This window comes from Echeneis naucrates, chromosome 20, assembly GCF_900963305.1.
Source record: "Echeneis naucrates chromosome 20, fEcheNa1.1, whole genome shotgun sequence".
Classification (NCBI taxonomy): domain Eukaryota; kingdom Metazoa; phylum Chordata; class Actinopteri; order Carangiformes; family Echeneidae; genus Echeneis; species Echeneis naucrates.
This window is the reverse complement of record NC_042530.1, coordinates 5,540,095-5,558,200: the sequence shown is the minus strand read 5'-3', so window position 1 is coordinate 5,558,200 and position 18,106 is coordinate 5,540,095. Positions and strand designations below refer to the sequence as shown.

Here is an 18,106-nt window from a genome sequence, read left to right as displayed (position 1 = left end):
CAGAAACGGATAAGCAGCAGAGGATGACTGATGAATGAAGATGAGCCCGTTAGAGAGGACTACTCAAAGGTGTAATATTGCTTGACAGAAACAAAAGACAAGATGCTCAACTGAGCCTATCTGGCTGCTAGAAATAAAAGTATAGACAACATTACACCCAAAATATTAATGAACAATAATTTTCAAGTGTATTTACTAAGATGGCTTTATAGATTAATTGATGCTTTGAACCATGTTTGTTGACATTGTTTTTACAGCTTAGGTTTGCCAGCAAATCTATTCAAATATCTCCTAAACCGGAAAAAAAACATATCACTTTTGTATTAATCAGGGTTGGGAAACTTTTTCCATTGTGCATGGAGTTTAATGAGCTGTTCTGTCAAAAGATTAGGTCTTCTTTTCATTTTAAAAAATAAGTCACTACAGAAATGTTAGAGCAGCATCCAGAAGCTATTAAACAATTTTCACTTGCGTTTTCAATTCTCCTCATAAGAAAAATGAAATTAAGTTAATTTGCCTCAGATGTACTATTGATCAAAACGCCTGGATATCATTCATTAAACTCTAATCACAGCTAGGCCCAGCCCCTTCATTACGTCACCGCTTACGTTACTTTAACGCGCACGAGCAACGAGGAAGTGTCTGGAAAGAAAAATGAGTGCGATCTCTTAGCCTGTGTCGGTACATTTTCCACAATGGCGACACAAGTGCAGGCTATTGTCACCTCTGGCGGGTCCATCGTGTGTTATTGGATAAATTCACTCATCGGTGCCACTTTGGAGCCGTTAAACAAGACAGCGGGGCTTCCGCTAACAGCTGACGTTAGCTAACGTCAGCTAACGTTACTAAGCAGCGCAGCTACACTTACTGGTGTGTTTTAGCTGTCTCATAATGTGACGCATCTGAATTTTTTTTCTGCAGAACAGGACATAATAATAATAATAATAATAATAATAATAATAATAATAATAATAATAATAATAATAATAATAATAAGAGTAATTCGCACAGTTTACTTTTCATTAATTTTTGGATTATTTGCGAAAATATGCGTGTTAATTACGTTACGTAATTACTGGTTGCTATGGTGACCCTTTTAGCTCGCAAAGCATCCTGGGAATTGCCCCCACCGGCTTGTAGCTCAGCCTCCATGAGGGGCAACTTCCACACGAACTACCCCTCGTTATGCCCCCTGGACCAAGATCTCTGTTTGACTCGATAGATCCAAGCTATCAAAGTTCGTCTTCCAGCTGAATACTGCTCGTCCATGAAAATACGTGTCTGTTTTAATCGTTTATGTGTGATTCCTCTGGCAGAGAGCAGTGCTACCCCTCCTGTCTGCCCTCCCTCCTGGTTTTCCTGCGGTGGGGGGGGTTGTATCGAGGAGAGCAAAGTGTGTGACTTCAGCCCAGATTGCCCCCATGGGGAGGATGAAGCCAGCTGCCGTAAGATCCTTGTTGCCTAGTAACAAATTTAACATCCCATTTGTACTTTTGACCGAGGACACTGCGGTGATTTATATTCATGGTTAAAGATTGATTGATCTTTTACTTGTATGAACCAGCAGTGATTTTTAATTTTGATGTATTTTGATTTGTCTGTGTATAGATGTGTTTATGTTATGACCACCAATGTTAAATACCTACATTTTTTCTTAGTTTTTGCCATTTTCATTTCATGATTGTTTGTTATGGTATACTACAGTACCCATGAGTCTTGAGTGCCATTGCTTTAGAGTGGAAAAAAACAAAACAAAACATGAGTGGTGCAAATCAGATACTGTTGTCGCAGAAATGAATGTAAAAATAACGCCACAACTGAAGCAACACAGTTTGTGTTTCCTGTTAACAGTACACACGACCAGACTGGATTTTTGGACCAGACATTTTCTACTGCATGTCTTCATCTTCAGCAGGAGAGTTTCATGGGCAGCTGTGAATAACACAATGTCAAACATTGTCATATGGTCCTCAGTACAGGGACCTTACCCAGCTATCCTTGAATTTTTGAACTCTCACCAATGTTGGCTGAAGAGCTGATACAACAATCTAACCACAAAATCCATTAGTTCTAATAATCTGCTGAGGGAGACGAGGTGTCTCTGAAGGCTCCAGAACAATACTTTTGGATTTTATAGTGGAATCGCTATTCTAATGTCCCAGATAAACTGTGTGAACTTTGGATTATTTCATGTATATTTAATAAATGTATATCTACACCCTTTCAGCCTCTAAATGCAGCTTTGAGGACGGTTCTTGTGGCTGGTACGAGCTCACCCCTGGAGATGGCTTTGACTGGGTGAAGGGCTCACCCATGGAGGTGCCTCCAGACTACCAAAACAATCCACCACCTTTGGACCACTCTTCAAACAGCTCTGAAGGTAAAGAAACAACCACACAACAAAAGTACAATAGTAAAAGCAAAGTCTACCATATGCAATTGCTGTTATCAAAATGTGATGTGCTGATAAGATGATTTGTGTCTGGGATGCTTTGAAGAAATAACTGGAAAAAGATAACATTATCTCCAGATTAAATTAAGGTTTTCTGGAAGAAAAGACAGAAAAAGAACTATTTTCTGTGTGTTTTTAAGAGATAAGCACTTCATGGGGAACTGCTTTCTCAACCATCTGGAATAATGGAAACGATATCAACATATGCTGTACCCATTCTGCATATTAATGTTGTTCACTGAAAACTGCACTGTACTCAATCTGAAACACCATCAGTCCCCCATAGGATTATGCAGAACAACATTCTACTGTAGATTATGCTTCATTGCATCATCATACTTTTCCCTCAGTCAGTCCTCCAGGATAGACTTAACTCTTCAAGGGATGGATGATAGAGGGACTCTTGTTGTAGGGTGGCTCCATGCAGGGTGTTTGTAGTACCACCATCTGTTATTTTTGCTATGTGCGTTCTACGAGCATGCTGTGAGATGATACTCTTTTAGCTTTAAACCTGGAGAATATCCATGCAGTAAAGGGAAGTAAATTCAGTGTCTGTGTTCTGGGAGGATCTTGATGTGCTTCAAGCTCTGTGAAATGACACATATCCATGTGGAAGCATGAGTTTGAAGATTTTGAAAATATTACCCCCACCACCACCACCTAAAGGTGCCTAAAGGTTTATGTGTTGGTGTTCAAACGGGGCTTATTTGGCTGTGAGATACCTAATATCTTCCAAGATTCATTCTCCTGCCTCACACTGTGTATCTTTGGGCTTCTTTTGCAGATTGGATTAATTCTGTTTTTATCTTGGCTTTTAAAATAGGTTTTTTATGAGTTGAGATAAAATTGTCATGATACAAAGCCAAAACACAGCAACTATCATGTTGCTGCTATAAACTAACGTTCTCCCCAAGGATTAATAAAGTCTCTATATAGTACATTAGAGGACAAAAGTTAGTAAAGAAAAAAAATCCAACAATGGGAATCTGTTTTACTGTGTGAAACATCGCTATGCCAAGGACATTAGATGGCTGCTAGTGATAGCAGAGGTGAAGTTGCAAGCATCTGCATCTTAGCAAAATGACATATGGTTGATTAAAAAAGACATACCATCAACTAGAATATCAGCATTATTGAAGGCTTAATCACACCCTTTTAAATAACATTTATATGCAATTAACCAAATATTTAAAATATCAAATGCAGACATATCTGGAGTAGAATGAAATTTTTTACTTCCTGGAGGAAAGATCTTCTGCATATAGTGATGTAGCAGTAATATAATTTAATAAATATAGCATGCTACATCTTACTTATATAATTTGTATGTTTTTAACAGTCTGAATTCATTTAAGATATAACTACCTTGTGGTGTTCGATGTGTTCACCTTGATTGCGGTGATGTGTGTCTTCCTGTTGCTGGGATTAGTGAAGTCCCTTGTGGTTTGATGCACTGTGTGAAATAAAATGGCTTTCTGCACATAACTGCCACGACAAGCTGCTATTTACATATTTGTAGCCCAGCTGTTAAGAATAAAGCCTCACAATTGTCTTCTGACCTGTGTTGTTAACACGACAGTGTTGCTGTGTTGACTGCAGGCGACATGGATATGTTTTTTTTCTTCCATAATTCTTAATCTGGAAAAGTCATTGTTGAGACCAAAAATTTCAGAGGGAGCGGTATTTCTGAGTAAATGAATTTGACCTATCTGGTAACAACAACAATATTTAAAGGTGCCCAAGTTGAATATAAAATGAACCTCTCGACTTTGCTTTTATGTTTTTAAAGGTGACTCTGGCTCTCCAGTGGAACAAGTTGTTTGCAGAAATTTAGTGATGTGCATAATGAAGTAGATGCTGAATAAAAATTGCTGTCTCACTCACTGCAGGCCACTTCATGTTTATATCTAAGAACAGCAGCAGTCTATATCCAGTAGCTGTTCTCCGAGGACCCTGGTTTCAGCAATCGGCCTCTGGGTGCACTATGACCTTCTGGTAAGTGTTACATTGCAGCACCTGCAATTTTTTTCCATTTCCTGTCCGTTGACCGCATTGTTTTATTGTTTTTCTTCATATCTGCCCCTTTTTCCAATCATCACTTGACCTGTCCAGCATCACAGTTATTTCACACTCACACACAATGGGTGTAGTGCATCCTAATTTTTCTTGTTCTGACAGTTTAATAATCTCTTAAAATTTACCTCAAATGAAAAATGATATTATCCCCTTTGATTTGAAAGGAGGGGTATCCTTGGCAAAGAGGTAACTAGAGGTGTGTGTGTGTGTGTGTGTGAGTAAGCAAAAGCTTTCATGTCTTACATCCAACAAGCATATGGATTATCCTAAGAGAAGCCTGTGATTTACAGTGTCTTGTCTAAATAAATGGTATATAATACTACAGAATGTACACATTGCTATGCCAGAATATTATTGTATGTAAAACATTTTTTTGCTTGCATTCTTCCCTCATCTCCCCTAGGCATTATAACTCAGGCATATCTGTTGGAGTTGCTGACCTGTACCTTCAACTCAATGGAAGCCACAATAGCCCAACTGTCATATGGAGAACCTTGTACGACCAGGGAACTCATTGGAACCGGGTCACGGTGCAGCTGGGTCGTATTACCCAGCCCTTCCAGATTTCTCTGGCGAAGATCAACTTCGGCCTGTTTGATGGGGTCTCTGCCATGGATGATATCACCTTCAACAACTGTTCAATGCCCTTAGCAGTGGTGGAGTGTCCCTTGCACACACATTTCCATTGCGTTCACACCAAAGCATGTGTGGAGCACCTGCAGCTGTGTGACCTTGTGGATGACTGTGGAGATGGATCAGATGAGGAAGGATGTTGTGAGTGTTTTTTTCTTTTTGGTTCACAAAGTTCATATTGCCATTGTTGCTCAATTAGTAATTAGTAATGTAATTTTTTGTTGCTTTTGTTTTCTGCCTCAAGCAATAAAAGAGTTCTGTCATTTTCTCACAGCTCCTGAGCAGCAATGTAACTTTGAGCACGGGTTGTGCAGTTGGATACAGGAGCAGAGTGGAGGGGACATGTTCGACTGGACCCGCATCCAAGGCCCCACTCCATCCTTTAACACAGGGCCCTGGAAAGACCACACGCTGGGCACAAGAAAAGGCCACTACCTTTACATCGAGTCGTCTGTTCCCCAAGCTTTCAAGGACACCGCAGTGTTGATCAGCCGGGTTTTCCAACCCACCAACCAGCGTGGCAAGGACCCCTACGAGTCCCGCCACCACTGTGTTTTCCGCTTTCATTACCACATGTTTGGAACCCATGTGTTCTGCCTGGCAGTGTATCTGAGGACTACGTCTACAGGCCGAGGTCATATGCTTTGGGTGCGATACGGAGACCAAGGAAACTTGTGGCACAGGAAAACACTTTATCTCAACAGTGTTCGGCCTTTCCAGGTAACTCCCCAAAGGATGTAATGCTTGAGAAAAATGCTCAATGGCAAATAGAATATGTTTTTAAGTTGCTACTTTATATAGTAGGACTCACCTAGTCCATTTACTTTCATATTGTAACCTGTAGTCTTATCCTCATTGAGATCATATTTTGGCTTTGTTCTTTTTATGGATCATAGAGAATCAATATTACAAATTTATTCTTAGTCTAAACACGATTATACCTTCTGTAGTCACATGGCATCCTACTCTGAATCTTTTGTGTCCAGCTCTCTGGAGTAATCAAAGGAGTAAGAAGATTCAGGCAAACATAGTTACCTGGAGAGCAACAGTAAAATGAAAGTCAAACACAGAATGCATATTTAAGAGTGTACTCCACCATTACAAGATTAAGCTCTACTTAATAGCTTCGGTGCCAGACATCGATCCCTCAAGATGGATGTTCTGTTGTCATTACTCATGAGTGAGTATAACTTGACAGGCAGTTAAAGACTTTTCCTCCATTATGGCATTGAAAACAGGAGCTGTGTTTGTCAAGTTAATTGACTGTAGAAAGGGTAAAAGTGGGGAAAAAAAAGAGACACTGATGAATTAAATTAAGACTCAGGCTGATCTGTTTGCTCAAAATGGGCATATTGCCAGGAAATGACGGAGGGTAATGATTTGACATAAAGACAGCAAATTTAACCAACACCCTCCTTCTGAATTTGCACTGAAATGTAATGTGACCAGTGTGACCACAGCTAATGCATATCTTCCAAGGAAAAGCAACATCTGAGCTTGGAGTGCCTGAATCATTTTAACCATGCAAAAAGCAGCAATAGACTACTGAGCAGTAAAGTGAATTAAATCATTTTCAGTGTCTCCAAAATGGTAATGGCTGATTATTGTTAAAATATTTCAAATTTAAATACATAATGCCTCATTCAGGTAATGAATGATTAACTGGATTGTTTTGTTTATTAGATATGCTTCATTCTGCAGTGTGTGCAGTGCGCATGTGCACTAGGCTGGCTCTCCCAGTAACATTATAAGCTGAAAAGCTTATTTCCCTTGAGATTCAAGCTGTTTTCCCTGAAAACTAATATCGGACTCATCTTTCCATATTTCCAAATAATGTTCTGCTCCTTAGCAATGAAACAAAGCATAACACCTCAATCTTTGTGTAGTAAGGCCTACTGGCATAAAAGCAAGAAAGTTATACATGCAAACACTCATTAATATAACAGCTCTTATTCACGCAGACTTAATTGGTAATACTACTAACACTTGTGCTTTTCCTGGATAACTACTGTTGCCTCTAGCAAAAATGTCTTCTTAAGGTTGATTAGCTACAGAGATGTGGTATTCTGGGAAAGAAATGTGTGATCTGGAGTGGTTTCTAAATTACTTTGGCTAGATTTAATGAATTAGGAAGTGCACAAACTTTGAGATGGATTTACAAATTGTTCACTTTCCTTGTTGCTAGATTTTGATTGAGGGGACAGTTGGGGATGATTTTAATGGAGACATTGCCATTGATGACCTTTCCTTCCTGAACTGTGACCCCTATGAAGGTAAAAGTGTTTGCCATAACACAGGAGGTACACTGATGCCATTTGGGCCGGTTTTTGCATTTAAATGTCCTCTCTCATTTTATGTTTTCTGCTGTGCCCTGATTAGGAGAGCTCCCCACACCGAATACGACAGTCCCTCAAGTGACCACTCCAGCCCCCACAGTCAAACCTAACAACTGCCTTGATGGAGAGTTTGCATGTGGAGCACATGGGGAGTGTGTACCCCAGAGCAAAGAGTGTGACTTCAGACTTGATTGTTCTGATGGATCAGATGAAATAAACTGCGGTAAAATGCCATTTTTTTTTCTACATTTTTCACAATGTTTCCTTTTTCCCTGTATATCTTATGTATTGTTTTTCTCTCATTTATAATTTTACCTGTGTTTTTCTCCAGTGAAGGAATTCTGTGATTTTGAAGGTGGGGATACATGTGGTTGGACAAGTGTCAAACCCCCTTTCGCCCCAAATCATGCATTTTGCTGGTCACCTGATCAAGGGGAAAGCATTCATGATGGAGAGCAGTATCATCGTCCTATTAATGACCACACCCTGTGAGTGTCAACAAAAGTGATTGTGGTGAAATTTTTAAATACATTAGCCATTAAATCAATTAGAGTTCGAGATAAAATAATGAATGAATGAATGGGGTTAGGGTTTGCTTATTTATGCTTTTCAAATGTTGAATTGAGTGCTAGTTATCACAAAATATTCAATACAGGCTAAGGATAGGGGACAGAAAGTAAGAATCTATAATATTCAGGGACTTGCATGTTTTGTGTTCTGTGCATTTTTTTTGATCTTACTGTAAAGAAGTGTGGTCTGATTATGGCCCATTTACTGTGGAGAGACAGTGACCTGACTCTCCTTATCTGTGTTTTATTGACTGGTCGTTGAAAGCAGAAAACGGTGGTGCACTTTGACCACTACATTTCAGTTATTTTTTTCTTGCAGCCAGGATTGGGCGACACTATCTTCTTTCATAAGCTCTCTGTCTGGCTGGGCCTTCTTCTTTCTCACTCATACAGCAGCTGTGATTGGCTCACAATCGATAAGGCGCGAATGAAATGGAGAGGCAAAGCCGTGTCTTATTTAGCCTAAGCAGAGCCATACCTCTTATGGAAATTTAATAAAGTGAAGCAGAAGGGGATGGAGCTGAGATAAGCTTGGTGCTCAGAGTGTGTGGACGATAAGCCCTGTGAAGGCAAATAGAGCACCATTGTCCGTTTTGTGATTGACAGTTGTATCAGCTAGTGGCTTATAGAATTGATCAAAACTGCATCAATAATGTTATGTGAACTGTGATTCAGTGGTAGAAAATATAGACAAACAAAGGAAATCTGTTCATCTGCAGCTATAGACTTGACTTGAAAATTATATCTTGGTTATTCAAATCCTTAAGACTTTATTTTATTATCGATTGACGATTTATCAACCTATTGCTGCAAATCCAGTACTTTGCCCTCCACTGCCATAAAAAGGATCTGACGGAATTTCAAAAAGTGCACAGAAAATAGGATGAGATAGTTAATAGTGCAAGATGTAACAGGATTTCTTTGATGTACGAAAAAGAAAGAAAATCAGGGTGCTCAGTCAAAAATATTCATCAGTGCTCAAAGTAGGAAAGAGTGGTTCACTATCAAAGAGCAACTACATTGACATATTTGAGTAAAATGTCCTTGTTGATATGAGGCTTTTGTTTTGGTTGAGTGTGCAGTACATATACTGTAAGCTTTCACACATTTGAATGAAGAAAATTTACTGCCGGGCTCACATTTTGAAGGCACAATTATAATAGTCGCATATTTCCTCCTGATCCTGTCATAGAGGCAGCCGTGATGGTTGGTATATGTATGCAGACAGTTCAAATGGTGGCTACAGTCAAGCCACTGACCTCTTGACACCTGTCATCTCCTCCACTGGGCCACAGTGCAAGCTCATCTTCTGGTACCACATGGGTGGATTTACTGTGGGATCACTGCAGGTGAAGAAAATAGCCACACTTCACAAGTAAAAAGCACTTATTTCTATGGGCTGAATCTCAGCAGAATTGAATCACAGGAATATTCATATCTCTTGTTCATGCAATATCTGTAGGTCCTGCTGAAGCACGGAAATATTACTCATGAGGTTTGGTCTCAGTCTGGTAACCAAGGCAACAAATGGAGACGAGGAGAAGTGTATTTGGGGTTTTCAAACAACTTCCAGGTCTGTATGCTTCTTTCTTTGGAGTCCTTTCAGATGTGTTAGGGAGATTCAATGCAAGAAAAAGATAAACACATTTTTTAAAGCCATTAATAGTGTGTGCCATATTTCATAAGCAGTCTCGTCAAATTATTTCCTGTCCATATGTTTAAGTGACTCATCAGAGGACTAATGATAAAATAATTAATATAAAATATTTGTGTATTTGTGTGTTTTGTGTTCCATAATGCCTGACTATCATACATACGAAAACATGTCTTAAATGGCTATATATATTTCTCTAGAACATTTTAACAACTTGTGAAATTACTTATTATGCCTCTTACAGAGACTGGAAAATAGTATAAATAGTAACATCAGTCATCAGTCTTAACAAGTACCATCCTCAATGTGGCGCAAACCGATGTCTGCTTCATAATAATTATCATTATTATAATCATTTCTATAATAATACAAATTGAGCTGACTTTTTGGTGCATGACTGGGATTACTGGGATTCATTGTGACTGAAAGACAAAAGACAAAAACAAAGATGACTATTCAAATCTGTATAATTGGAGTAATTCTGGTCACAAGCGTTTAAATTAGACTAGCAGAGTTGATGGTCAGTGATGGATTGATTGAGTCTAATTGATTCTAATTCAGTTTAATGACTCTTATCTGATGTGTGGCAGTAAGCAGAATTGCGATCTCTTGATGGTGTCTGTCTTTAGGTTCAGGTTATTCCAGGTCATTGTGACCACACAGAGACCCTGTGTCAGCCCTGGTGGCTTGATTGCAGTGATAACTTTTTTTTTTTTTCTTCATACAACTACATACCTCGGCCTTTGCACATTTGCACACTTGACAGTGTCAAATCTGGTACATCCTAAGCTGAAGGGCCTTTTCATGCTGAACCTCTGGGAAACCTTTTTTAGTCTTCAAGTGCTCCTATCCTTCTCACTCTGAGCTCCTTATCCACTGTATGCCCAAAGACAGAACACCATATCGTTTTAGGACAGAAGATCTTTTATGTCAGTGCCACGTCTGGTAGTCTTTAACAATAACCCTGGAGTCTTAAGATATGATCATTTTTAAATGACAAATTGTGCTGACCAGGGATGTGGTCTCTTGTCAGGTGGTGTTCAGGGCAAAGCGAGGGATCAGCTACATGGGCGATGTGGTAATAGATGATGTCAGCTTCTTGGACTGCTCCCCTCCACTGCCTTCAGATCAGCCATGCACACCTGAGCAATACACCTGTGCCAATGGCCTCTGCATCCCTCAAGATAACCTGTGTGACTTGATCAGCCACTGTGAAGACAACTCTGATGAGGACCCCTACATCTGCAGTGAGCCCCCTCTAATGTGTGACTGTTGATAGCTGCAGAAAGAGGAATTTCCAGATAACTGCAAACAGTCAAAATTGATTTCTTTTTTTCATTGCCATTTTCCAGAGGGCTTTAGTGGACGCTGCAGCTTTGAATTTGACCTCTGTTCCTGGCGGCAATGCTCCCAGGATGACTTTGATTGGTTGATCAAGGCAGGCAGCACTCCGACGGTTGGCACTGGGCCGTCAAGTGACCACACCCTGAGAGATCCCTCAGGGCACTACCTCTATCTTGAGAGCTCTTTCCCTCATTCATTTGGACATATTGCGCGTATATTAGGACCGCTGTTGAGCCGCAGAAGCTCACAATGCAAGGTGAGATAATGGCAGAAAACAGGTCCATTCAAATGCAGTGAGTCTCCCTCCCATGTAAATGTGAATTTACATCCTAAATCTTATAACTCATATAAGGTACCATTACACCTGTTACCAGGTATATAATATATTTACAAAAAAAGGCCAATGAAAATGGGGTTTTACAGGGATTTATGTGGTAGACTGTCAAACAAATGAGATATGTTAATGTTTCTGTTTTCAATATTTATGCTAAGATAAACTGACCACCTGCTAAGCTAAATATTTTGTGCTTGATCCATCACAAAACATGAAAGTCGTAATAATTTATTTTCCTCAAAATGCCCACATCCTTACAGCTGTAAATGTGATATAACTAAACTGTGTGTGTGTGTGTGTGTGTGTGTGTGTGTGTGTGTGTGTGTGTGTGTGTGTGTGTGTGTGTGTGTGTGTGTGTGTGTGTGTGTGTGTGTGTGTGTGTGCATCCTTTAAGCTGTCAACCTGCTGATCCACTGTGAAAGCTCTCTTGATTGACTGCCCAGTTTTCTCTGTGCCTTCTGCACGTCTCATGGTCTGTCCATCAATCAAGCAGTCAGCATAAGGACACCAATTAAACTGAAGGGAGGGTTGTGTGGGAAGTGAGAAGGGGAGAACGGGAGAAGGACAGGCGGTCTCTCTGCTGAGATGAAGGGTGTATTTGTGCTGCTATAGTTCATGAACACGCCAAAAATTGCAAAGAAAACCTAGCAGACAAATCGCTTGCTCTGTACTACCTGACAGAGAAACAGTTCTTCTCCAAGCCCTGCTAAAGACATTTAAAGGGAAAATTGCATTAATTCAGTTGCAGAATTACACAATATATTTGGTTTCTTTCCATATTCCACCATGATGACAAATGACTATTGTAGTTGGGATACATTCAATTCAACTATCTGGGAAAAAAGCAAGAATTGACAAGAATCTAAATGTCAATGTGTGGAATAATCTAGTGATAAAGTCTCTACCCTTTGAAGTCACTGCTTAATTTTTCTGTCTTATCTCCAGATGCGTTTCTACTTGCATATGTCGGGAGAAGGCATCGGGACTCTCAGCGTGATTAGGAAAAGTGAAGGAAAACGTTATCTTCTGCTGAATCTCACAGGAGACCAGGGAAACTACTGGCAGATGAGGGAAATCATCCTGAGTGACACAAGAGACTTCCAGATCCTGTTTGAGGGTAAAGTGGGCCGAAGTTCAAAAGGCGACATCTGCCTGGATGATATCACTTTCTCTCCAGGGTGTCTGCTCGCCTCCTCAGACCATTTAGAGGACACCCCTCCACCTCCTGCAGGTATACACTCAACTAGGTTTCTATGCTGAGCTCATCTGTTTTCCTCTGCCTACCCATCAAATGCAGTTTCCTACCTGAAACCCTCAGACTTAAGCATGTAGTGCTATTAAATTTTTAAAGTTCTCCCCTTAGAGCTATTTTGTCTTATCATCATCCATCACATTATATAAATTGGATTTACTATAATCCTATTCTATCATTGAATTGCTTTTCAAAATGTTTCTTCCACTCTGGACAGAAAGTCACTGTCAGAAAAAAACATTTTAGTCTCGTTTGTAAGTGCCTTTTTCTACACGTCTATTAATTCCCATTTATCCAAGTAAGGGAGTGAAAGCTCTCTTATTTCAGAAGTGCTTGGACTGGGTTGGATACATTGCACATTTATTGACAATCAAGAGAATTTTTGGCTGCATGATCATCTTTTAAAACGTTTATTTATCATATAATTTTATATCCTTGACCAAAGTGAAACATGCTCACATGTTAGCAACAATGTCTCAAGGAGACCAGGAGAGCCTCATCATTGTCTGTATCTCACACTTCGGAACTGTTCAGCTGGTAGAAGTTCATCTGCATCCCTTTCTTTAAGAAAGAATCCTTTAAGAGGCGACAGGAGGCACCGTGAGCTGATCAATTGCCATTGTCTGCTGTAATTGACCTATTTAATTCACTGCTATGCTGGGGGAGAAGACAGAGTTATTGGGCGATCTGTGGCTAGAAAGGATGAGACTGAGGAGTGTCCCTGTGATTTTGAGATGAAATCTCAAGGAATAGTTGTGATTTTCTTAGAGATGGCTCTCCCTGTTTAAAGGAAAATAAGTTTGTTTTCATAATCCAGATGTTAAAGTCATCCATTTTCACTGAAATCACCTTTCAGATAAGCAATGGTCTTATAATTGTTGACGATGCTATCTGTGTCTAATACAGAGACATGGGGACACTGATTTAGGAAAGAGATTTTATATGTTGTAAATGAAAATTGTATTTTCCAAGAAAAAATAAGGTGCCTGTATATCAACACCTGGACAAACAAAAGCCAAAAAGCTTGGCTGAAAAACCATTTTAGGGAAAACATACATGTAAACTCAAAATTTCTACCACTACACAAAAAGTATGTCCATATAGAATATAAAACATGTATGCACTTTGGATAGAGGAGGAGTTGCAATTATAACGAAGATTCATAAAGCAACAAATAGAACAGGATCTTTTTCTTTTTCAAAATTTGACAGGCTAATTTTCAGAACAAGTAAAAGCAGGGCAAATAAAGTGGGAAGGAAATAGAAAAGGAATGTGTTTCATCCTTCCATTAAAAGAGCCTGGAGGGTAAAGAGTGATGAATGACAAGGAACCCTGCTATCACTGTTTTTCTAGTAGCTGCAGAGATTGTACAGTAATACTGATGAGACCAAAGACAGCAGAAACTATAATTATGTACTGAGGCCCTTTGAGGGCATTATAAAGAACCACAGCTTGGTTCTTTATAATGCCATCTTATTGCAGCATGGTGACATCATGCAAGCTCATTGTGAAATGTTTTTTATGACTTTTGCTGACGTTAACAAGACAATGCAAACCATTTTAACATGATGCCCTGGCATCACTGGCTAAGCACACCTGCAAGTTGTTTGGATGTATATCCGCTTTACTGAAAAATACAAGACTATCCAGCAAAAGGTTTAACATAAAGCATCTGAGAAATGCCTTGTTATTCTCTACTTCTATTGTATTGTACTTTATAAAATTCATCATCACAAATCTCCAACTAATAAATAATTAAATTAATGAAAAATGTATTACATTCACTAAGAAAAGAATTTTTTATAGTTGTAGTTAGCTATTTGGGAATTGAACAGAAAGTTCGTCCTCATTCATTATTTTGAGTTGTGCTCTGTCTTGTCTCAAATAGGCTGGAAGGAACATGAATGTAAAATTCACCTATGTCTGAATGACAAATAGCTGTGACTTTAATAAATAGATAAATTTAATACAGCTTATGTTTTAAATTGGGTGCTTGGATGTGTTTGGTTTTGTGTGTTTTATATAATTTATTGTGGGCATGACTAGACTCCATTTGCACTAGACTTATTGTAGCCCATGATATCATAAATTCAGTTTAATCTTAATGTTGACAGCTATGAGTTTGACAACTTTTGCTCGCAGGGCAGATTCTTTATTATTAGCCTGACAGATAGGACATAAGTTAGAGCAATTACGGTTTGACGTGATCGATTTTTCAGATGTGATAGCAAATGAGGGCAGAGACAAAGGCCAAGAAAACAACAGAGGTGCACTTTAATTTATAAATTCTCAAAAGAAAATGAAAAGAATTCAGATAAAGCATGTGAGCACAATGGGCGTGATAAGATAACACGTATACGGTCAAGAGAAATGAAGAAAATTATACTGGCTTGGCACCTGAAATTCTCAAAACTGGATAGCCTGCTTTGTTTTCTGTGCTGGACTTCCTGTTCCAGAAGTAACTCGTTATAATTTGAGCACCAGAGGGCAGTGTGACTCGAGGTGACTGACCAACAAGCTAGATTTCAAGATAGTGGGTACGTGTTGAGAAGGTCATATTGTTCACTGCAATGCAAAACCCAGAAGTTGTACATGCTATGAGATTTAGATACCATTAGCTTCAAACATTCACTTTTTTTTTTTTTTTAAATGGATCCACCTTTGGCTTCAGTATGCTCCACAGTTGGTGGTGAGTAGGTTTGGCTTCACAGTGGGAAGCTGTGGCTTCCTGGCTTCCTGTGTGCCTTTTGTTGGGGCACATTGCTTCTGGTCGTCTGCGTCTGAAGAGGAACAAAGGATTAGGAGGGACTTATACCCCTTTCTCTCCTTTAATTACAGGGACCACCCCTCTTCATCATGCCTCATGTCCCTTTCTAAAACTCCCTAAAGCCAGGCACTGACCCTGCTGGAATGCCTGGCACCAAAAGAAACAGATTCCAGGCCTTTCCAGCACCGCTACCCAATAATACACCGATCTGGGTTTATTGCCCCATGCTCCCTTGTTTTTTTAAGCCTCTCAATGGGACGCCGATGGTGCATGCAGATGGTCTATCCACTCTTGAGTTAACTTGTTATGCTACTTTCTAAAATTACTGAATCTGATCTCGTTTTTTTCTGTATATTATATAATTTAGTTTAAATCATGTGAACAATTTTCTTTGGCTAAATAATTAATCATATTTTTGCAGGAATAAATTCTCATTGGGGGAATTATACTGAACTAAATGAGAATATCAATTCCCTTCTTATGTCTTTTGGGTAAATGTGAATCCACAGTTGGAGGCCATTTATCTTAAAATTAGATTAACATACAGGCTGGGGGAAAAAAGGAAACATCAGCTCATCTATCACCATGTTGTTGCTCAATTATTGTTTAGAATTTTTTTGGTTATTGCTGAAATCCATCATAATAATTATATAATAGACGCCTTGACCAGTCTTTATGTTCAATAAACTGACCAACACCTCGTAAAAGCTTCATATTTACCAGTTCAATATCACATAGCAAATAAGGTATGAACAGTTTAAGTAAGTAAATATACTTCTTGAAATGACACTGATTTGAGCTCCTTTTCCTTCTAAATCTTGATTTGACATCATATGAGTTTATCCTTATCCTTTTTGGGAAATCAGTTACTCTATATGAGGCATGGCTGCAGACTGATGTTGGCAATACAAACACAAGTAGTTTGAATGATATTGTGTATTTCCAGGCTCCTGTCCGCCAGGCTTCCTGCCATGTGAAAATGGTCGGTGTTTCACTCCGGGGCAGAGTTGTGACTTCACAGATGATTGTGGTGATGGAACCGATGAAAAGCATTGTGGGACTTCCTGCTCCTTTGAGAATGGTCGCTGTGGCTGGAGTAGCTCCTTGGCTGATAATTTCGATTGGGCACTGGGGACTGGATCTGTTCAAAGCATACGGCCTCCCTATGACCACACTTTGATGGATGAAAATGGTATGTTAGATTTTCTATTTTGTAAGTTGTTCATACAGTTTTCTGCAATGTTAAATTCATGATGTTTTTCCACATGAATAAATGTATAAGTGCATTTACACACTAGTACTTCTTAAAAGCATCTTAAATCCTTAATAGTTAAATCTTGGTTTTTGCCATCTGTTGTAGTAAGTTTTAATATTACAGCAGGCATGTGTTGATCAGCTACTTTGTTAGCTATACAACAGGAAACAAAATGATAATGATTTAAACCAAGATTTATTAGATGATAGATACTCTTGCTGATGAGTTTGAGGTGTCCACCCTTGCCGATCACAATAATAGACCCTCTGGGTTTCAGTTTTTTTCAATGTCAAATAATCTTTTGTCAGTAGTAACAATGAACAGCATCGTTTCCTGTGTAGTCCTCTTACATGCAAAGGCAAATTAAATCCAGGGCATGAATAGCTATCTCTTGCACTAGTAGTTAAAACTACCAATCAATAATTTCATTATTTTAAATTATCACATATCTGCAAAGTTAAAAACAACAGCACAGAAACTCTCTTCGTTTTTGTATTCAAGACATTGTCTTGATCTTGACGTCACTTACTTAAAACTTGTCCCTATGTCAAAAGACGGTGAGACAGTTGGAAAATTGTCAGGGAATACTCTTCACTCCCCCACCAAACAGTTTGTGACCTTTTTGTAATTTGCCACTGGCTACGAGAGCTGGCAGTACAGAAATGGTTATGAATCTGTATCTCTCTCATTTCCTATGTTGCTGTCTTTCTCCTCCATCACTTCTTGTCTTTGCCTCTTTAGGCCATTTTGTCTACCTGGAAGCTACACCAGTGGGACTTAAAGGGGATAAAGCTCATATTAGAAGCTCTGTTTGGAAAGAGTCTAGTGCCATCTGTAAGCTGTCCTTCTGGTACTACATTTCCCACAAGGCCTCAGGAACCATCCGGCTGCTGATCAAGGTAAACCATCTACAGGAGTATGTTTGCATAGAATCATGAGAAAGAATGATGAATTAGTCTGTGGTCTGTCCATGATAGTTGGAAAGCTGAACTGCTGCCATCCATCAAACATAGTTGCCATGGTTGTGCACAGTCGGAAGTACATCCTGATAATATTAAATCATGTTAATGTAGACAGTAATCATATATTAGTGGTGCTGTCTAGTGCTTTCAGTAATTTGGTAAAAAGAGGAGTGCAGCTGTCACTCTCTCTGCCAGTGTTTGATCAACAGGGCAACTTTGGGGGGGGGTTGAAGGTTGTGGTTGAGGTGAGTTATGGTGATCACAGTCACATCCCAGAACAACCCCACCCCACCATCTGGGCATACACTAGCCCTGCCAATTTCCAAGACTTCTTGCTTGTCAGGTGTTCAGCTGTCTGGTTTGTGTATGCATGGTTGACTTTCAGGGATTAAGATTTCTGCTTGGAGCTTTCTGCCATTAAAATTCTGTTGTGATTTACTCTGCCTCCTACCTGTGGTCTGCATACCCCCAA

The 18,106-nt window shown here is 39.3% G+C and overlaps 1 protein-coding gene across 1 annotated transcript in view; it reads left to right on the top strand.

Annotated features, from left to right (window-relative positions):
* Positions 1-18,106, top strand: part of malrd1 (MAM and LDL receptor class A domain containing 1) — a 44,317-nt gene that overhangs the window by 7,227 nt on the left and 18,984 nt on the right. Inside the window, exons 6-20 of the mRNA XM_029529654.1 lie at positions 1,317-1,445; positions 2,228-2,380; positions 4,342-4,447; positions 4,932-5,302; positions 5,436-5,881; positions 7,347-7,434; positions 7,541-7,720; positions 7,829-7,985; positions 9,259-9,415; positions 9,529-9,639; positions 10,754-10,967; positions 11,073-11,320; positions 12,344-12,629; positions 16,364-16,609; positions 17,414-17,571. Coding sequence (XP_029385514.1) covers positions 1,317-1,445; positions 2,228-2,380; positions 4,342-4,447; positions 4,932-5,302; positions 5,436-5,881; positions 7,347-7,434; positions 7,541-7,720; positions 7,829-7,985; positions 9,259-9,415; positions 9,529-9,639; positions 10,754-10,967; positions 11,073-11,320; positions 12,344-12,629; positions 16,364-16,609; positions 17,414-17,571 — 3,050 coding nt within the window. The remainder of the gene's footprint in view (positions 1-1,316; positions 1,446-2,227; positions 2,381-4,341; positions 4,448-4,931; positions 5,303-5,435; positions 5,882-7,346; positions 7,435-7,540; positions 7,721-7,828; positions 7,986-9,258; positions 9,416-9,528; positions 9,640-10,753; positions 10,968-11,072; positions 11,321-12,343; positions 12,630-16,363; positions 16,610-17,413; positions 17,572-18,106) is intronic.